The sequence below is a fragment of the Trachemys scripta genome, chromosome 9, assembly GCF_013100865.1.
Source record: "Trachemys scripta elegans isolate TJP31775 chromosome 9, CAS_Tse_1.0, whole genome shotgun sequence".
NCBI classification, from domain to species: Eukaryota; Metazoa; Chordata; order Testudines; family Emydidae; genus Trachemys; species Trachemys scripta.
The window spans coordinates 69,843,183-69,865,288 of record NC_048306.1 but is presented as its reverse complement, the minus strand read 5'-3'; the positions used below and the strand labels follow the sequence as shown (position 1 = coordinate 69,865,288).

At 42.9% G+C, this 22,106-nt stretch overlaps 2 protein-coding genes across 10 annotated transcripts in view; both read right to left on the bottom strand.

Moving 5' to 3' along the window:
* MFF (mitochondrial fission factor) overlaps positions 1-11,171 on the bottom strand; it is a 37,962-nt gene extending 26,791 nt beyond the window's left edge. For 4 of the 7 annotated variants that reach the window (XM_034780802.1, XM_034780804.1, XM_034780806.1 and 1 more), the window contains exons 1-4: positions 11,000-11,171; positions 7,889-8,054; positions 4,183-4,400; positions 2,278-2,450 (exon numbers count right to left, since the gene is read on the bottom strand). In XM_034780802.1, the coding sequence (XP_034636693.1) occupies positions 2,278-2,450; positions 4,183-4,400; positions 7,889-7,926 (429 nt within the window). In that variant the 5' untranslated portion in view covers positions 7,927-8,054; positions 11,000-11,171. Of the gene's footprint in view, positions 1-2,277; positions 2,451-4,182; positions 4,401-7,888; positions 8,055-8,190; positions 8,238-10,999 lie in introns of all 7 variants that reach the window. The other 3 variants (XM_034780803.1, XM_034780808.1, XM_034780805.1) reach the window with 3 other exon arrangements.
* A 6,901-nt stretch (positions 11,172-18,072) lies between these two features.
* Positions 18,073-22,106, bottom strand: part of LOC117882409 (collagen alpha-3(IV) chain-like) — a 134,151-nt gene continuing 130,117 nt past the window's right edge. For all 3 annotated transcript variants that reach the window (XR_004647004.1, XM_034780567.1, XM_034780568.1), the window contains exon 52: positions 18,073-21,390. Coding sequence is in view for 2 of the 3 variants with exons in the window: in XM_034780567.1 (XP_034636458.1) it covers positions 21,300-21,390 (91 nt within the window). In the remaining variant the exon portion in view is untranslated. The remainder of the gene's footprint in view (positions 21,391-22,106) is intronic.

Below are 22,106 nucleotides of genomic sequence, written 5' to 3'. Positions count from 1 at the left end.
GAAAGCTTGTCTCTCTCCCCACCAGAAGTTCGTCCAGTAAAAGATATTACCTCACCCACTTTGTCTATCTAAAATTCCATTTATTCAAGTGTCTTGGACAGCACCAAGTCATTTGGGATAAACTGTATTAGAAACTCAATTAAAAGATATTACCTCACCACCTTGTCTCCAACTTCTGTGGGTGAAACAGACAAACTTTTGAGCTACACAGAGCTCTTCTTCAGGCCACGGAAAGACACTCAGTGACACAGCTAAATGCAAGGTAGAACAGATTGGTTAACATAAGTAATTAATACATATTCTAAGGCCGTGTTTCTCAACGTCGGTCAATGGACCGGCGCTGGTCCCTGAGAGCTCCCTGGAAAGCAGCCTGTCCCTGGTATCAAACAGGTTCAGAAACACTGTTCCCAGGGATTATTCAAGATGAAGTGGCCTGTTAATACCTCTGCAGTCATAGGACACAAAAAAAAAAAGGGAGGGGGTGAAGACTAGTGGGTTACACATTGTTATAATAAGCCATTAATCCAGCATCTCTCAAGACCATGATTTTTAGTGTCTAGCGAAGTTATGAATTTAAGCTCTCAGGCTTGTCTTTTGAAGGTGTTGCGAACGCTTCCTTTGAAGATGAGGACTGAGAGGTCAGATATGGAGTGATTGTTTTGTGAAAAGTGTTCACCTATGGATGATATGGTGTTTTTGTTTTATTTTCTGTGAGAGTTCATTTGAGAGTGTAGCAATTATCTGGTTTCACCCACACAGTTGCTATTGGGGCATTTAGTACACTGGATGAGGTACACCACATGTTGTGACAGGCATGTGTAGGACCCATGGATCTTGAAAGGTGTGTTGTGGGAGGTATTGGAATTTTAGATGAATGAGGAGGCAATCCCTTATGCCCATTACTGCTTCTATTAACCATCCACACAGTTACTGTTAGAAAGGATAGTAGAAGCCCATCAAGTCTGAAACAATAAACAGTAATTCTGTGTTTTACATATGCAGTTTAACAAACATTTGGATGCTTAGAAAATTGGAGACAGAACATATCTATTAAGTCATCTTATCCATCCCTAAGCCAGTGCTGTCTTGTTCCCTGAAACACATTTTTACAGTTTTATTAACAACATTTTGCTTACTGTTGATTATATCAACAATGAAACTGGTTTTCATGCAGATCTGATACTTTTTTAATCCCGCTATTCTCTTGCTCTCAATAATATCCTGTGGCAATAGTTACACTGGTTAATTATATACTGTGTAAAAAAGAATCCCCTTTTATCAGTTTTAAATTAAATTAGTTGTCTTCCAGTTTCATTTGTTGTCCCTTTGTGCTAGTATTATAAAGAAAGGGTAAATAGGAGCTCCTGATTTACCCTCTCTAAACTGCATTATTTTATACCTTTATCACATCATCTCTTATTTATCTGATCTAAAACAAAGTCCCAATTCCTTTTTAATCACTCCTATTATTGAAGTTTTGCATGTCTCTAATCACTTTCATTATCCTTTGCTGAACCCTTTCTATTTCTGCCATGTTCTATTTGAGATGAAGTGACTGGAATTGAAGTATTCAAGGTGATGATTTAAACAATCTTATGTCATTTGCCTTTTTGACTCCCGTATGCATTTAGCAAATATTTTAATTGAACTGGCTCTAAGGACACTTAGTTTCCTGAGTCTCAGACTTAATTTAGAACCTACTGATGCATTTTCAACACACTGACATAAAATTCTGCATTGACCTGGACACCAAGATTTTTCCTGGTGCAATTTAAACATGCCAAGTTAAAGCATACGCATCTGGAAAATAGGGAATAAAATGAAAATACTGACAGCCATGGCTATAAAATAGACACTTACCTATTAGAGCTAGTTAGGAAATATATTTTATTTTCCACCAAATAATTGAGAAATTTTTTTTGCTTTCACTGAATTTTTAGATTTTCGGTTTTCTGATAACCTGAAAAATGTCAGTGAAAACAGAATTTTCTTGTGTAAGTTTCCCTTTAGTCAAAAAAGGCATTTTGTTCTTTTATTTTTAAACCAGTTCTAATGATGGTATCTAGGTTCTATATTCACTTTAACTGCAAATGGTTAGAGGGTTATCTTATTACTAGTAAGTGCACACAGTACTTTGTAAAAATATTTTTATATCTACCCATTTTATGGTAATAAACTCATCTGGATCACAATGTAGGGATCATTCACCATTCCATGTTTCTTCTTCAGTAAACTTTCACAACTAGGAAAAAGTTAAAAATAAAATAAAATACTAGCCTCTTCACTCTGAGGTGTCTGCGTTGGGGGTCTTTCTAGATCCAGAAAATCTAGTGGTCGCTCGCTAAGTGAGATAACCCGGGGAGGAGTTTTCAATGACAGAGGTTTGAATGGAGCAGACTGTATAAGGTCCAGATCTGAAGGTCTGGAAAATGGAATGTCTTCACTATTACCTGCAACAACATAGTTGAGATTACTTTAATCAATATCAAGTAAACACATTAACAGGTGAAAAGTTAGTGAAAAAGTTCAAGACGACAAAGACATCCCTCACACTTCCACGAATAGACCAAATGTTTGCAAGAAAATTTATGCCATAGGAACTAAGGAAATAGAACATCAAAATGTAGTCAACTCAGAAAACCAAACAATTATGAAAGAAAGCTGCTAGTAGTCCCGCACTTAAGGATATATTGAGATTTTTTAAAAGTATTTCCCTTAACTATATTTCTGTGCTCCAAAATATCCTTACCACAACCTGTTTCTTCTAGACCTAGCCGTTATTTGCCTCTGTATCCCCACTGAGATATATTCCTGTGAATTCTGTTGACCATGATAAGTGAGGCCACACATTCCACAACACCTGAGGAACATAACTTCAGTCACCTTTAAACCTGCTGCGTGATGATAATTATTGAGTGACTTGACCACACTCTCATCATCCAAATAACCTGTTCATACAACTCAATTTTTAGACAGTTGTTTAAAAAACCCCAAACATCTGAAAGGTTTTCCTTTGTTGCCTTGGCAAATTATATATAAAGTTAAAAATGCAGGAGGGACATTTGATACACAATTTTTTTTGGGGGGGGGGGGAAGGGAGCGAGGAGGTTTAAGATAGCCATCATATACATAACACCTAACCTTAGAGAATATGATTAAGCCCACCTATCTCTCACATGGTTTTTGCTTATTACAAGCCACGGTTATAGCCCTTTGACACACTTATAGCTTTTGTTCACTGTTACCTGTGTAGCATTCTCTGGACACAAATTATGATCCTGGAAGCACCTGATTCACTGAGAGCATTCTCTAACCTGCAGAATTAGGTCTTACCAAAGCTCTCTTTGTTCAGATATAAAGATGAATAGAAGTTGGAATGTCTGAGTATTTCAAACTGTGGGACAAATGCGTACCAGCAACAAGCACAAGCTTTGAAAAGATGTAAGAACTGCAGATGTTCTTAAGCTTTATCATCATAGTATCATCAAATGCATTTTATTATATACCATAAGCTTATTATCCGTAAGGCCAACTCAGCAGCAGAGACATCATCAATATGATGTTGATGCTCCTATTAATCAGAATAATTTTGCATTATATCTAATGGGCCAGACAAAGTATACTTTTAGAATATACTGCAGTTACTGTAGCTTATTCCTATTATATTAAGAGTCAGAAGTCAGTCAGTAGGTATTGGTGGGTGAAATTCTGTGGCCTGCAATGTGCACAAGGTCAGACTAGAAGATCACGATGGTCTCTTCTGGCCTTAAAGTCTATGAGTACAAAGTAAATTTTGCTGGGGTCCATTTGTAGTACTCATAATTCATGCATGAAAGACACAGTAAGAGTTTGGTGCATGTAATTATTTCAGCTCATTGTCAATATACATTCAGACATAGCACATCAAAATTATGGAACAGTGCATGTCAACATCTTGCCTTAAAAATTATCCCAATGTCTCCGATAAATAAAGCATTTTAAGAAACTTTAGAGGTCATAATTGAGCAGCAGCTCCTATTTGGAAGATTGGGATACATTTCATAAGTCTTTGTTTTTGAATAATATTTTTTTCCCAAAACATCACTAAATGATTTTTTAATCCCCCAAAACAAGCTAAATTGGACATAGAGCAAATCAGCATAATGCTTTAGTTACTACTTTCACCCTACAACGTACACATACCTGCCACTACAATCCTCTCTGGAACCTGCATAGTTACACTGGCATTTGGAAGTCCTTCTTGGATACCTTGCTCAAGATCAGCAGTTGGTGGAGCTACCTTTAATTTTTCTGGTACCCTCATTCGCTGGCTGATCCCTTCAGTGTACTCAATTTCATACTGAATTCGATTAATTTCAGCCATCTCAGCAGCTGGAGATGGGAACACTGCCCCATTCATTCTGATGAAAGAAAACCAAAAAGCCGTGAATTATTAACGGACAGCAAAACTAAACATTAGGTGGGTTTCTTTCTCGATGCACAGTAGTGTTAAGTGGATAAATTTCTCCAATAACTGGGCAAGTGTCAGATCTCCTTGACTGAGCATACACAATATTTAGTGAGAATAACTCCAATGTAAATTCAAAGAGCAAAAGTTTCCAGCTGCAAAGGATACAGCAATGACCCATATGCTACCCAAACCCCACACTGGGGCTATGCAGGTGATCTGTTGGCTCAATGGCGACACAGGGCTGCCTGCAATTCCTTACACAACATTGATAAGGTTTCCATGCTAGCCCCCACATAGGCTAGGACAGGAAGCTACATTGAATAAGAAGTCGGGGCACAGATGTGTTTGTGCAACACCAGTATCCCAAGCAATGGGAATACAGGGGCTGTGGCTGCTATTTCAGACTATAGGATGGAACGGTGACTGCAGGCTGCTGGGTGCCGGATAAACGAAAGGGACAGGGCTGCACAGTAGCCTCGCAACATGGCCCTGAGTTGGCGGGGGAATTCACTTACACAGAACCCAGTTTTACCAAGAAGGAAGTTTCTCACCAATAAGCTGTCAAATCAGTTTCAGAAATTCAGCATTCCTACAACATGGCCCATTTGATTTATTCAGAACTTCTAGTTTGAAGACAAGTTACACCTCTACCCCGATATAATGCGGTCCAATATGACGCAAATTCAGATATAACGCAGTAAAGCAGCACTCCAGGGGATGGGGTTGCTTTACCTCCTTATATCCAAATTCATGTTACCGCAAGCGGTTCCTCTGCGCCCGCCCGTTACTTGCTGCGGCCCTCCCCGGGGTCCCCCGCCCAGCTCACCTCCACTCCGCCTCCTCCCACGAGTGCGCTGCAGCTCTGCTTCTCTCCCCTCCCTCCCAGGCTTGCCGCGCCAATCAGCTGTTTGGTGTGGCAAGCCTGGGAGGTAGGAGAAGTGGAGCTGAGCGGTGGGCTCGTGGGAGGATGAGGAGGGGGAGCGGAGCTGGGGGGGGGGAGCAGTTCCTCTGCACTCCCCCCCGACCTTGCTGAGGCCCTCCTGCCCCAGCTCACCTCCTCCTCCTCCCACGAGCGCGCTGCTCAGCTCCGCTTCTCCTCCCCCCCAGGCTTGCCGGGCCAAACAGCTGATTGGCGCCAAACAGCTGATTGGTGCAGCAAGCCTGGGAGGGAGGGCGGGAAGCAGAGCTGCGGCGTGCTCATGGGAGGAGGTGGAGCAGAGGTGAGCTGGAGCAGGGGGGCCCCGGGGAGGGCCGCAGCAAGTAAAGGGGGGCGCAGAGGAACCGCTCCCCACTCCAGCTCATCTCTGCCTCCTCCCCTGAGCGCACCGCTGCCACTCTGCTTCTCCCCCGCTCCACCCTTCCAGGCTTGCCGGGCCAAACAGCTGATTGGCGCGGCAAGCCTGGAAGGGAGGGAGGGAAGGAGAAGCGAAGCGGCGGTGGCACGCTTTGGGAGGAGGCTGAGGCAGAGCAGAGGTGAGCTGGGGTGGGGAGCGGTTCCTCTCCCTACCCTGATATAACGCGGCCTCACCTATAACACGGTGAGATTTTTTGGCTCCCGAGGTCCGAGTTATATCGGGATAGAGGTGTATTTTGTAAACTTACAGACTTTTTACTAATATGTATCTGATGATCTGGACAGACAAAAAAATATATCTACAATATACAATCTGAGTGCTCCCGAAAGTGGAAATCCTACATATGCAGAACAGATGCACCATGGGAAGAAGCAGTAAGAGTTTTCCCACAGAGCCAAACCAGAGTACAGTATTTCCACCCTGAGATGGAGGGCCCCCTCTAGGGGTATGAAGGGAATTCAGTCTGCTTGACCATGGTCTCTTGCCTCTGTGATGAGACTAACAGTAATGGTGTTTTTTACAATATGGATAGTACAGATCCTAGTGGCCCAAATGAGACTACTCACTTATATCACATTCTCAATTTAATAACTTTCTGAAAGGAAAAGGATATCTGAGCATTTCCATAAGCTATCAAGCACTGGAATCCAAACATAGGGACAGTTTCTCAAAAGAAAGCATCTGTAAGTCATTTGGGTACCTTTGGTTAATTTGGATATTAAACCTCATATAGAGAAGTCAGCCCATTGCTGATCTGTAATTATAGTGAAACTAAATTATTGATATATTTACTAATAATATATAGGAGAGATGCCTTTCCGCATGTCCCATTCATACCCTACCACCAAAATTAATCTCTGAGTTTTGTATTTTGGGTGACTCAGAAAGACAGTTAGTTTCATTACACAGGAGACAGGATTAAATTATGAAGTGGAAACAAATGTAAGTGTGCCAGAGATAAGATCGACCTTGGAACCAATACAGGGATACTCAGGGTTGTGATGGGGATTCCCCAACACACTATACCCCTGGCAATTAGAAGGAATCCCACCAACCTGAAAACATATAACACAAGAACCAGTGGTCAGGTCACCCAATGAAATTAATAGGGAGTAGATTTAAAACAAATAAAAGGAAATACTTCTTCACACAATGCATAGTCAACCTGTGGAACTCATTGCCAGGGGATGTTGTGAAGGCCAAACTATAACTGGATTCAATAAAAGAATTAGATAAGTTCATGGAGGATAAGTCCATTAGTGGCTATTAGGCAAGATGGTCAGTGATGCAATCCCATGCTCTAGGTGTCCCTAACCCTCTCACTGCCAGGTACGGAGACTGGACGACATGGGATGGCTCACTTGATGATTGCCCTGTTCTGTTCATTCCCTTTGTAGCATCTGGCATTGGCCACTGTCAGCAGACAGGATACTGGGCTAGCTGGACCACTGGTCTGACCCAGTATGGCCATTCTTATGTTTATGTCTTATATGTTTATATTTAAAACCTCACATCAGCAATCAGGGAAGGAAAAACACCCTGGTTTATGCAAGCTTGCAAAAAAATTACATTTCTTTTCCTTCATTGGGCTGAGAACCATGCAGAGTTAGGCTGTCTGTATTAACTCCTGCAGGTTGTACAGCTCCAATAGAAGGAACTGACAGAACCCAAAAATCAGGAGCAGAAGTGAGTCCATATCTCATTGACAGGCGCTCACCAGTTGCTCAAGCAGCTCTGCCACACTTAAATGCATAGACTTTAGCCTCTCCCTCCACCCCACCCTTTTGGTCTCAGAGCAGATTTACCCTTCCTGCTACAATAAAGTAGCCTCATGTATTGTGGCCAAAGTACATACTGTCTTCTGAGATTTCCACACCCCAAAAGGCCATCTACAGTTCAGGCAGTAGAAGCAGTAAAGCACTTCAAGATCTTTTTGAGCTGAGAGTCCCTATGCAAATGAAAGTATTTAATTTTAACAAGAACTTAAAAATACCAAGAGTATCCTATGGCAACAGCCTGGTTAAATGGCCACAATCTATTAAATGTTACATGTACCAGATGAGTTCTATAAGATTTCACTAACCTCCCTAGAGGTGATTCACTGCTTGTTCTTTTGTTCATTTTGAAATATTTGCCCAGCTATAATTTTGTAATCAAATATCACTACACTGCAGCACAGTTTACTTTACAACACAGTAAAGTTTGGATCTGTTTTTGTACATAAGACAGCATGACAACTGCTCTTCCAGCTGTAAAAAAAATAAATAAAGAACAGCATTAGAAGAGTCAACTTCATAAATATTTAGAATCTAAATATCAGTTTCATAATGCGAGTCTGGCTGTACTTGCCAAGTATCTACAAATACAATACTTCAATATGCTCACATGCGTCTTAAGATTCAGACGTAATTTCTGGAGAATTCATTGATTTTCTAAATGGCAGAAAGGAAAAACAGTGAGATTTCAGCTGATGAATCCTTACACTACTGAAGCTTACTAATTAAACTAGAGATGTATGTGTATGGGGGAAAAGAAGAGGAGGTCTGTAATAAAAGATGTTGCTCGATATTAGAAAGCAGAATAGTTAGCACAGAGACCTAAGGCTGAGATCCTGCAACCTGCTCCATAGTAGGCAGATTCCTGCACCTGTGCAAAACATTGGGTATGTCTACACTGCATTTAAGAGTGAGCCTCCCAGCCCGGGTAGACAAACCTGTGATAGCATGCTAAAAATAGCTGCATGCCCCTGGGTCTGAGCTTGGATGGCTAAACTGAGTCTCCACTGGTGCTACAATGTCCACACCGTTATTTTTGAGCATGCTAGTGTGAGTCACACTAACCCAAGTCTTTTTAGGGGGCTTGTTTTCAGGTGCAATGTAGACAGCCTTAGTGACCCCAATGGCAGTGCACTTGTACAGAGCAGTTTGCAGGATTGAGGCTTAAGTCAGAAGATGTAGATGCCCATTCCACTCCTGATTTAGTGTGTGACCTTTGACCTATCCGTGCCTCAGTTTCCTGTGTAAAATAGCAACAATATTTAAACCAACTTTGTAAGCCATATTAGATCTTAAAATAATAACAAAGTTCATTACCATCAAGAGATCTCAAACTGAAAGCACAAATTAGAAAAGTAAAATTCTTAGCTCTTTTATGGTAAATGAAAAGCAGAACTGTCATTATGGAAAAATCTGAGTGGTTGAACAGTATTCAAAGTCAACAGGGAAAAGGACGTTTTAAGATGACATTTACAGAACTCAGTGGTTGTAAAGGTGGGGGAGGAATGAAAGCTGGAGAAAGATAAATCATCGCAAATAGAAACATGACTAATTATACAGAATCATGGAGCAGGGATAGAGGAGGCCAATGAGAGAGTGCACACAGGAGTGTAAATGGGAACCCAGGAGAGCTATTTTGAATAGGATTTGGAGATGAACATGTATCAAGTAGATCAAGGAGACAATACAATATGACACAGACTTCTTGGAGCCAGAAAGTAGCATGCATATCCCATTCTGGATCTCCTGAAAAGGACAGTCATTGTAACGGCAGTTTGTGATTAAGGAGTGTATATGGATGTGTATATACAAAGTTAAACAAAGGATGAATTTGGATACCATGATATGGCAATCGCCAGACACAGACAAGAGAGATGAGGGAGAGAAAAAGTTTGTCATAAACAACATGACAGTTTTGGGCTTTGGAAGCAAAGTTAAGAGGATGTATTATGGGACACAGAGGATTGCTTAACTGTCAGCGCATCAGTCACTGAAGCATTTAGAATTAGAAGCTATGACGTAACAAAGCACTATCAGGGTGATTGGAGGGGGATCATAGAATATCAGGGTTGAAAGGGACCTTAGGAGGTCATCTAGTCTAACCCCCTGCTCAAAGCCGGACCAATCCCCAGACAGATTTTTGCCCCAAATCCCTAAATTAACAGAGCTACATGTCATCTGCACACAAGGGATAAATACTGAAATGCATTCATCATGATACATGTGTAAGACCTATTTATGCACATCACCTCTTCACATCATATACATGGAAGGAATGAAAAAATGTTAGGGAGGCTTTGGGTTCCTATAATATTTAACGAATGCAAGAGAGCGAATGCCACTCTGCCAGCAGCAGCTCTGAAGCTGCAATGCATAGCGAAGATCCCAACTGGGGCAAAGAGGTAGCTTTACGAGCAAACATCTTTATTTTTCTAGTAGAAGACAAGTATTGTAAAATTAGCACAGATTAGAAAAAAGGCTGTAGTTTGATAAGCTGCTACTTTGAAATATCCAGGTTGGCACTGAGAGGCAACACTTCAAATAATGCTGCTAACAGAGTGACAATTACTAAAGTTAAAACAGAGTAAAATGGAAATTCACTGGGCCTGAGTCTGAGCGAATACTGGTATCACAACACTGTTTTCTGCTGAATGTGTCCTGATTTACAGGGGCATAAATGAGAGGGGGAAAAACAGGCCCAGCAGGTTAGAGTATTAAATAATCCTAACCATTCAGATCTCATAACTATTTAAGATGACATTTAAAACTATTTTGTTGATAGAGGGTTCCCCACAATGTAGATATACCCTTAATGTTTAGGATCTTTCAAAATGTGAAGTCAGGGGCATCCAGCCCCTAAGGGGGCTACCAAAAGCAGCACCCCCTATTAAGCTCATATATTTAAATTAAAATAGTGTGGGCAGAGAAAATGGAAACACGTGGGGAGGGGGGGGTAGGGCATGAGAAAAAGAAAATGGGCCAGCTGGGGGTATAAAAGATAATAGCTAGGCAAAGAGAAAGTGAGAGTGGCAGAGAAACTGGGATGGGCATTAAGAAGATAGGGGAGGGCAAAGCTGGCTAGGCAGTGAATGTGAGTAGGCACAGCTGGGGGGTTGTAACAGGCCAGGGAACAACAAATGGGGGATGGGCATAACAGAGGGCTAGAGCAGGCGGGGGTAAGGCTGGGGGGGGCCTGTAGCTGGGAGGGGCTAGAGCAGGCGGGCATAACGCTGTGGGGGCCTGTAGCTGGGGGGGCTACAGCAGGCGAGGGGGGGCTACAGCAGGCGAGGGTACGTCCGTGGACCCTATAGTTGGGGTTGGGGGCTGAGTAGGGGGTGTATTGCTGGGGGGGACAGTTAGGATCTTCCCACCCTGGCTGCGGGGGTCTGGCGGAACAGGCCCCAGCGTTACCGACTCACCCAGAGGCCGGCGGGAAGCCGTCTGGCAGGCCCCTCTCGCGCTCCAGACACTCAAGGGCTCTCTCTCAGTGATAAGGAAGCGCAATGCAGCCCGGGCCGCTTAGACGGAAAAACGGACTGAATTGTCCCCATCGAACCGCCGTAGCCGCCACTGAGCAGGTAGCCGTGTAATGTCACGTGACCTAAGAAGGGCGGAAGTGACTCTCTGGCCTTTCAACTGAGAGCGAACCATGGGGAAGCCATATTTACTGTGGTCAGACAGATCGTGAGCGCTGTGAGCCTTTGTGATGCTATTGCCGTAATTGCCGCCACAGGCCCCTAGCTACCTAGACAGTGCTGGTCAGTAGCGCTGACGGTGTAGTGTGTTAGGTGATAATGCTGAGTGAATGCCCCTAATGTCTATCACTAGTTATAGTTTACTATCACCAGCAATGTGGACCCATTAGTGGTGATCATTAATAGAGAGAGAGAGCTCAGTGGTTTTAGCATTGGCATATTAAACCTAGAGTTGTGAGTGCAATCCTTGAGGGGGCCATTTGGGGCAGAAATCTGTCTGGGGATTGGTCCTGCTTTGAGTAGTGTGTTGGACTAGATGACCTCCTGAGGTCCTGTCCAACCCTGATATACTAATAGTACTAATGGGGTGCTGGAGCAATTTTTATAGTGGGGATGCTGAGAGCCATTGAACCAAACTGTAAACCCCGTCTATAACAGAAACCCCTTCAAGCCAGGGGGTGCTGTGGCCACCCTCCCCCCGCACCCGTAGTTCCAGCACTTATGAGTACCAGAACATTAATTCTATCAGTCTGATACCAGCATAGTGCTTCTCAGCTACTAAGAACAAAAAAGCAGCCATAGGTACCGACTTCTGCTCCCACTGATGGGTACTTGACCCCACCCTCTGCCCCCGCCCCTCCCCTCCCCCTATTCCAATTCCTTCCCCAAATCCCCGCCCCAACCTGCCCCTTCCCTGAGCACACCACGTTCCCACTCCGCCCCCTCCCTCCCAGCATGCTGCCAAACAGCTGTGTGGCGGCCAGGTGGGAAGTGCTGGGAGGTAGGCGGAGGAGTGCGGCTGCAGTGCGCTCGGGGTGCTGGGAGCTTGGTTGCCAGTGGGTGCAGAGCACCCACTAATTTTTCCCCGTGGGTGCTCCAGCCCCGGAGCACCCACAGAGTCAGTGCCTATGGAAGCAGCATGGCCTAATGCATAGAGTACTAGTCACAGATACAGGACCCTAAGGTTCTAGTCCTAGCTTTACCACTCAGCAGTTGTGCAGGTCACTGCACCTTTCTCTGGCTGTTTCCCTTCCTATCCTTTATCTGTCCTGTCTATTCAGATTGTGAGCTCTCTAGGAGAAGGACAGTCTTACTGAGTGTATGCAAAGGGCTTAGAGCAATGGGAGCCTGATCATATTGCCACCATAATACAAATACCTATCAAAAATATCAACATAATATTTATCAGTAATATAACGAAGTTAATAAGATTATATTTATATTAGTTAATATTACTACTGCTAATATAACAATAATTCGGTATTAATGTTTCATAGGTTTTGATCTTGCAGTGTAAAATCAGTGGGACACCCCACATGTGTAGGGGATCTAGTAGTGTGCATTGCACGATCAGGGCCAAAATAATGGTGCTGGCTGATAGCAGCCCACTCTTTAGCCAGATTTAGCTACCAACTTTGGCAGCACATTCACATACTTTTGCCAGTTTTCTTAGTTAAAATCACTACTTAAAATTATGATCTCAGATGTCTTAATTTCTCCATATTGCAGACCTCATACCTCCTTATATACCAGAAAGAGCCCCTGAAAAGTTGAAATTTGATTAAAAACTGAGTGCTCTATGATGACCTCTAATGAAAAGGTCAAATTTCAGACTGTATCCAGTAGTCCTTAGAAAATGAATTTCAAAACTATAGTGCAATAGGAAGATGGAAATTAATTTTGTCAGTGATCCATACACAAGCATCTCTTTATTATTAGAAAATACATAACTAATATTATTATAACATTGACATATCAATATTTTTATTAGTGGGGAGCTTTAAATTTGCTCTTATTGTCTTTTTTTCCTCAGTAGGATACTGCATATTCAATTCAAATCCCTACCATTTTCCATCACTCGTACATGTCAACCCAGAACCAGCTCCCTCTCAAGACTGATTTGTGTGAGCTGTTGCGATGCAACCTCATGCCTTGCTGATGTTGGGTCTTAATGGTTCTGCAGAACAGTATTACGCCAGTACTTGAGGACACACCACAGCATAAAGGTGTAAACATTACACTGTTACACTATAATGATTTTGTCTCAAAAGTAGAACACTCATACAGAAACCATTTACCTGTACCCTGCCCTAATTGCTACAACCATTGTCATACTAACAAGTACTGTATAGAAATCCAGTTGAAACCAATCCTCATGATACGTTTATCAGCAAAAAGAGCTGCTCGTGTACAACATTTTCAGCATCTTCTCATATCTTCATGTTATGATGAATTGATGTAAGGTTGTATTGAGGAGACGTGAAGATCTAACATCATCAACATTGAGATGGGTGGAATCTGGCTCTGGGTGACCATATAGAAGTGATGAGACCGGGACCAGATTCAGGATCTCATCAGAACCCCTGCTATGGCACAGGTCCAGTCACTTAGTTCGCACTGTGTGTTTTATCTATTAACTGATACACATTACAAAGGAGTTTCTGTTCAAATTATATTTCTTCCTGTCATAAGCATTTCTATAGCATTCATGACCATGGTATCAAAGCACAAAATTAAAGATGGCAACCAAATGTGACTACTAATGCATTTACTCTCTAACTAGGGTGACCAGATGTCCCGATTTTATAGGGACAGTCCCGTTATTTGGGGCTTTTTTTATATAGGCTCCTATTACCCCCCACCCCTGTCCCAATTTTTCACACTTGCTGTCTGGTCACCCTATCTCTAACCTTAAAACCCAGTTTATTCAGGGGTACACAAAACGTTAGAGAGACATCATTTTATTATATTGGTTTTAGTATTACCTCTGTAAGGGCCAGATTATGCAGCCATTACTGAGGTTAGCAATTACTTATTCACAGCACAGGCTGCAGCTGCTCAAGACCAGCTGTTTTCTTGTGGTCTGAGTAACTCTAGGTTTGCCTGAAAATCTTGTTGCAGCATGTGACTGTAATAGCTAAAATTCTAAACTGATAGATACAAAAGCATCAATATCTAAATTATGAACTAAAATTGTGATTTGGTTAATGGCCACAGCTACAGCTATAGATGTCCGAGTGGGAAGAAATGCCATAAGCAGCACTGACTGTTACATTGTTCCAAGATCTGGCACTTGCTATATTCAGTCCTGCACATGTGCCAAAAACATTGAGACAGAGGCAGTTACAGGTATAAAATCTGATCTCTCACTAGACATCAGACAGGACTAGAAATAAAGGTTTTATATTATTGAAATTTCAAGCTTTCTAGACATGAAAAGCATTTCTGTCTTACTGTCATAGGACACAGGACATTGGACTTTCAAATCACATAATTTTTTCTACCATCTTGATCGTCTTCCTAGTTTCATTTCCAACTTTATTTTAGTAGGGTTACCATATTTTAATTTTTAAAAAGGAGGACGCTCCATGAGGCCCCGGCCCCATCCCAACTCCGCCCCTCCCCTGAACACTCCGCCCCCTGCTCCTCCCCCTCCCCTGCTTCCTGCAAATCAAATGTTCGCGGGAAGCCTGAAACAGGGAGGCAGCAGGTAAGCTGGGGCTGGGGCGGGTTGCGGTGTGGCCCAGTCCGGCCCCCCTGGCCGAGCGGCTCCCTCCGGCGGCCGGCCGGCCGGCCCAGGTCAAGAGGCTCTGACCCCGGCGTCTCCTGCCCGGGTTGAGCCCTGAGGCGCCGGCCCCCGGCCAAGTGCCCACGCCCCTGGCCCTGGCTCCAGCCAAGCACCGTGCCGGCCCTGGGCCCCAGGTGCCAGCCCCGGGCCCTGGCCGAGCACCGCAATGGCCCCCGGCCAAGTGCCCGCACCCCCGGCTCTGGGTCTGGCCGAGCACTGCGCCGGCCCCGGCCAAGTGCCTGCGCTCCCGGCCCCGGCTCTGGCCGAGTACTGCGCCGGCCTCGGCCAAGTGCCCCCGGCCCCGGCCGAGCACCGCGCTGGCCCTGACCAAGTGCCCGCGCCCCCGCGCCGGCCCCCGGCCCCTGTTGAGCACTGCGCCGGCCCCCGGCCCCGCACCGCTGGGCCCTTCCTCCCTATTTTCCTGGACATGTCTGGCTTTTTGGGATTTCCCCCCGGACGGGGATTTGAGGCCCAAAAAGCCGGACATGTCCGGGAAAATCCGGACGTATGGTAACCGTAATTTTAGCAGCTGCTATCTTGAGACATGCTACATTTAGAAACCAGTTGCAACTGTTACATTGTATATTGCCTTAGGGCTCCATCCCACTGCCACTGCAATACACCTCTACCCCGATATAACACGACCCGATATAACACAAATTCGGCTATAACGTGGTAAAGCAGTGCTCGGGGGGGGGGGGGCTGCGCACTCCGGTGGATCAAAGCAAGTTCGATCTAACATGGTTTCATCTATAATGCGGTAAGATTTTTTGGCTCCTGAGGACAGCATTATATCGGGGTACAGGTGTACTCCCATTGATTTCAATGGAAGCTGGATTGGGCCCTTAATCTTTAACTCTAGCAGCCATGAGGATATTAGGTGTTGAGGCCCAGATCCACAAAGCTATTTAGGTTCCTAACTTCCATTGAAAGACTGTTGCAAAAGGGGCTTACAGTAGTTTTTGGCCCAGCTCTAATGCTTTCAGAACCAATAAACTTTTCCAACCACTCGTTCTGGATTAGTTTTGAAAAAACTAAAAATCAGTCCTGTTTAAACTAGTGGAAAAATAGGCACTCTAACTATTGACTGGAAGCTATTTTAAAATTGAAATACTCATTGGTACCACTGCTTAAAGTGTGCGAAATACAGCAATCTTTGAACATTTGGCCCTCTATTTCATTATAAAGTTGTGAACAATTATATAATACTGGAGCTAACATTTTAAAACTATAACAGTAAAAACAATTCCATTCTGTTTTTCAAACAGACTCTGCAGATTAATGTTGACTTTACAAAAAGCCAGTATTTTTTTAATTAACCAGAAATCAGGAAAGAGTAAATATACAAATAACAGAGGGATGATTCTTTAATTCCTGCTTACAGCCAGTAAAAAATATGCAGTTTCTTTTAAAAGCTTTCTTTATTTGCAAAATGCATAAAGATTTTCAATCAAAATTGAGAAGGCAACAATCTTTTAAAAATGAATTTAAAATGAACATACCAGATAGCGTCTGATAGGTTTTAAATTAGGGTATGTCTACACTGGCAAGTTTCTGCACCACAAGTTATACCACGTTTATTAAAATGCTGGAATTAAATCGCTGTTGCATGTCCACACTGTGCTCCTTGTGACGCTGGAGCACATCTACATTAGCAGCTCTTGCAACGGCAAAGACAGCAGTGCGTTGTGGTAGCTATCCCACTGTGCAACTGGCCGCAGGGTGCTTTGGGAAGGGTTTGCAATGTGTCATGGGGCAGGCACAGCATCAATCCCATTGTTCCATGGGCATCCTACTACATTGTCAGCTGCTTTTCAACTGAAGTGTGGGGGAAGGGGGAAGAGTGTGAGTGTGTATGGAGGGGGTGAGAGAGACTGTGTGTTTTGGGGGACAGAGAGAGTGTCAGCATGCCATCTTGTAAGTTCAGACAGCGGCAGGAAGCAACCAGTACTGAGGCAGGGGGAGGGGGAAACCCCAATAGCGGCCTCTGCCTCCCTCCCTGGGCTCTCTGCACAGCAATCTTTTTCGCTCTCTCTCTCACACACACACACACACATACACACACCCCTCCCTAAGTGCCTCTGTGTTAAACAGAATGAGCATTCCACATTAATTGTTTGCTTTGTGTCCCGGAGCGGAGCAGATCAGCGCAAGACACAACTTCTGTCAGAAACAACAGTGCTTTGAAAGGGGAGGGCGCATGTCTCCAGGGCAGCCAAGTTCAAAACAATGAGAAGAGCGGTCACTTGAGGCATTATGGGACAGGTCCGGAGGCCAATTACAGTGCAGAAAGCAATCAAGTGTCTACACTGGCAGTAGAGCGCTGGAGCCTCTGTGCAAATAGCCTTACGACTCTCCTCAAGGTGGTTTTTTTGCAGTGCTGCAACTGAGGAGTGTCTGCGCACAAAGTGGCTTGGCAGTGTGTACCCATCCGCAGTTTTTTTAAAATGCTGGAATTAAATCGCTGTTGCATGTCCACATTAGCAGCTCTTGCAACGGCAAAGACAGCAGTGCGTTGTGGTAGCTATCCCACTGTGCAACTGGATGCAGGGTGCTTTGGGAAAGGTTTGCAATGCCTCATGGGGCAGAATTCTGAATGTTCACATTAAGCTCTAGTTAAGTCTTATATTTTGAAAACTTCTGCTGCAGGATATACAATTGTTCAATGCAGAGGCCAGATCTTGCACTAACTCAGGCAAATAGGAGTTTTGCCACTGACTTCAAAGGGCCATATTATAACTTTACTCATACTGAATGGGTGGTCCTACTGAAGTCAACAGAACCACTTAAGGAGAAAGGTACTATGCATTGTAAGTAAGGGTACCAAGTCAAGTTCAACGAGAGCAGGATGAAGGTGAAGCCCTACAATAGATATTAGAGCTGGATGGAAAACTAGGAGAGAGAAAAATTGCAAGCATTTTTGCAAACTTTTTTACTGCTTTTTGTTGAAATATAACTTAGACATTTCTATAGACAGCTACTGTAGTTCTTAATGTTGTGCCAAAATCTGCTCTCACTTTTCTGTCTTTAATCCTGTGCAACCTTAATGAAATCAATTACATNGAAGCCGGTAGCGCTTGGGCTTCGGGCAGCCCCTATACCTCCGGACCCTGCGCCCCCGGCTGGGCACTTCCCCTCCCGGGCTCCGGCGGCGCAGGGTCCGGAGGTATGGGGGCTGCCCAAAGCCCATAGCGCTCGGCTCTTAAACAGAGCCGAAGAGTCAGGGGAGGAGCAGAGCCGCCGCGAGAGGGGAAGTGCCCGGCTGGCATTTTCCCGGACATGTTCGGCTTTTTGGCAATTCCCCCCAGACGGGGGTTTGATTGCCGAAAAACCGGACGTATGGTAACCCTAGTCAAAAGACACAATCGCTCCAATGCGCAGAATAACTGTAACCTGCTATTCTCAAATCTTCACTGACTGGGAAAGTAACTGACCTCTGGGAGTCACTGATCTAATTTTATAAATCCTTCAGGGAAATATTTAAAAAGAAACTGGGAGATGGGAACAATTTTAGCTACAGTGATTTCCATGGTCAATGAATGGTTCAAATGAAAGACTGCATAAATCCAATAGATACAGTGAGGGTTTGGCTTATATATCTCATAGAGCTGAAAGGGACCTTGGAAGGTCATTGAGTTAAGTTCAGTCCCCTGTCTTCAGCAAGACCAATTTATGCCCCAGATCCCTAAATGGCCCCCCTAAGGATTGAACTCACAACCCTGGGTTTAGTGGGCCAATGCTCAAACCACTTAGCTATCCCTCCCCTCCATAAATTGGTATAAACTAAATGACATGAAACTATCAACAGTGTAAAGCACCAAGACATCAAACCAACTATAAAAAACAGCCTCACGTTAAGAAACATTAGGTTGGTTGCATTTCCTGAGGGCACGGAGACAGACAGGGCTTGAAGTATTCTTACTGTAATAGATTATACAGGTGGATGGCAGGCAAGGCTTGTTTAAGTTTCTCTTGGTGAGATACATAGCAGGCAGACTGTGCATGTACAGTAGTGGAAATGGTTTCAGAGGACTCTGCTTTGTAGGACTTCTCTGTCTTTTTACTGTGAGCATTGCTTTATTCTCCCTTCCAGATGTCTGGCATGAAATAACAAAACTTCCATTGACCTCAATGGAGCCAGGATTTCACCCTGTTCTAAAAGCAACCAGCACTATATTTATTTGAAATATCAGATATCATAGGTGTCACCCTTCTGTGATTTACCCTTTTTATTTTGTTGTCCAAGCTGAAAGTTGTGATGTTAAAAAGGGAGTTCTGCTCAAAACCTGGCAGAATGATATAGCCCCATTTATGGTTTTTAATCAGAAGACAAGCTATTAAATATTTGGATATTTTTATATATACACAGTGGCAAGGAGGGAAAGAAATAAGTTTAATGAACTTTTCCCTATACAGTCAGAGTTACTTATTTGGTTGCGTTTAGTGAAAGGATTTCTTTTCCCGTCTTTTTGATTATTTGCTCATTATTTCTGATTGCCCATAGTGCCACTTGCATTCTTTTAATACAATATATTAACACTTTGCACTTCTTTAGCACCTTTTCCCCAAGGCTCTCAAAGCACTTTACAGACATTAGCTAGCTAATATTCACAATGCTGAGTGATAGGAAAGTGAGGCATAAAGATATTTTTAAGGCCAACATTTTCAAAAAATGGCCTTTGATTGTGCCCAATTTAAAACCTGCTGGGTTTGATTTTCAGAGGTGCTGAACACTTTCATCTCCAGTTGCAGTTAATGGGAGCTGCGAGTGCTCATCACTTATGAAAAGTCTGAAGCTGCCCAAAATATTTTAGCCAACGTGACTTGTCCAGGGCCACACAGTAAGTGAGTGGCAGAGTCCAGACCTGGAAACAAAACCCTGATCACCTGACTTCATCTCATGCTCTAACTGCTAGACTACATTCGCCATCTTTTACTGCTGAGTTTAAAACTTTGTAATAATCCAGGTAATATACACGTTACACTATATTTCATACCCTACTGTGCATCTCCAGTGGTCTTAACTCTGATGGACTTAAGGTCTGGATTTTACAAGTATGCTCTCAGAGGGACTCAGAAACTGATATAATGCCTTCATGTGCATCTGTTGATGCTGAGTTTATCCTCACCCTAATAGTGAACAGTTTTCAAAAGAAATGGTGGGTATTTTCCTGTATTTACAGCAGAATTTAGGACTCAGGGAAAAAAACATGACATGTGATTGTCACATCTGAAGATATAAGCAGATTTGAAGGAAAGACTTTTACACCTCACAGTGCCCTCTTATCAGCAACATGCATCTGCTGAGAGTATTTTATAAAAAGTGTAATATTTTGAATTGTGTTTTGCCCAAACAGAGATACTGCAATCTATTTAAGGAAATAAAAATCTTTAATATTAATTCAATTAATGTAAATGCTGTGTTTAAATTAGCTTAAGCAGATGACCCTGGCATGTTACATATGGGGGAAACTGTTTCTAGTTATATTAACAGAGAAAATTGGAGTATTAATACAAACATACTGGAAATATTTTAATAAATAAATATAAAATATTTTACTTGCAAAAAATAGGCCTCAATGAGAAATCTTTCTTACTTCAACTGACTTCTAGATCCTTCAGCTGACTTCTAGACCCTACATTTAAAATGAGGCATTTATTAAACTTGTCAAATTAATTATGCTTTATCTATAAAATTAAATAATTGAACTGGAATTCTGATAGTTGTGTGCAAGTATTAAAAGTTATTAACTTTTTAAATGTCAACATTAAAATTTTAAATAGTGCTGCATGTACAATATCATAAATACCAAAATATTCAGAGCTACAGTTTTAGTCATTTAATTTATAGAAAGTGCTTATCAAGTATTTAAATCCATTTACAGTTGAATTCACTGGTGTAAATCAGTGCTCAGATTTGACTATTTGACCATTTGACTATCACTCATAACAAATCTTTTATTTTAAGATACTTTCACCTGACTAGATGGAATAGGAGGTTTTATTTCTGCAGATGTTCATGACAAATATTTAATGTTTCAAATACTTTATAAAAGGTGTAGATTTTGTGTTTCTTTTTGCAGTGCATTTTTAAAAACAGACTTATAACTGAAGGTTTGCGTTCACTCAGGAATGCCATGGAAGCTCTTAAGTCACGGACTTAACTCTACGGTCCACCTAAATCCCAGACGCTTTTTTTCCTCACCCAGAGAAGTTGGTTCAATAAAAGATTACATCATCCACCTTGCCTCACAGTTCAGAAGATGAAGATCTGTAGTACTGCCATTACAACAGCCTTCTCCAAAAAAGTGCTTTGCAATTTGTTTAGAAAAAAGAAAATCAAAATGCTGCACTAGCATTTTAGAGCTCATTGTCCAGAAACAGTTTGGCTTTAATAAATGCACATTCTGGAGAGTTAGGCTATTCTTTGCAATAAAAGCAAAGTTTGATGCTCTGTCAAGAATTTCTGTCTCTCTTCATGCAGACCTGACAGCGGCTGATGACGTTTTCCAATTCCCCTGCTTTTAAAATCTGTGGTAAAGGCTTCCTAAAAGAAAGAGAATAACACATGTACTTTTCTTTTTAAAATAGGAGTGAGGTGGTGGGAGTTTTCTATATTTGCACTCTTGTCTCTGTCCCCATCACCCCAGCTCTCACATAGCTCTTAGCCAGCCTCACCAGGGCATGTGTCACAAGGACTCCCTACACTAAGCACTGATTTTGAGCCAGAGTAAGTGAGGTAAAGTACCACAATCCCATCATTGTTATCTAGACTGTTAGGGTCTAATCCAAAGACCAAGTCTTTATATTGGGTTTTGAATCAAAGCTTCAGATTCCCCTATTTTTAAAAATCTGTTCTCATCTCCTTAAGCAAGAGGTGAAAGGTGATGTCAATGTAACCCACACATCTCCTGGGTGTGGTGTTCTGTCCCATCTAGTGGCACCAAGACCACTTAGAGAGAGAGAGAGAGAGAGAGAGATAAAATGAGTCTCCTCTACAGCCTTAGCTAACAGCCAGTTGGCTTTTAGCTCATGTGGTAGAGACTCATGCACTATGCTCCAGAAGCCCCAGATTTGATCCAGACCGACGACGACCAGGGTCTGTCAGCGTTACATCAACTGACAAGACTGGGGCATGACCATTAGCTGCCTTGAAGAACGAAATGTGTGTTAGTATACACTGAGCATATGCTGACAGTGCAGCCCTCAAGAGCATAGGGATATGTACAGCAACACACAATGCATGTGTGTAGGGTTGCCCCT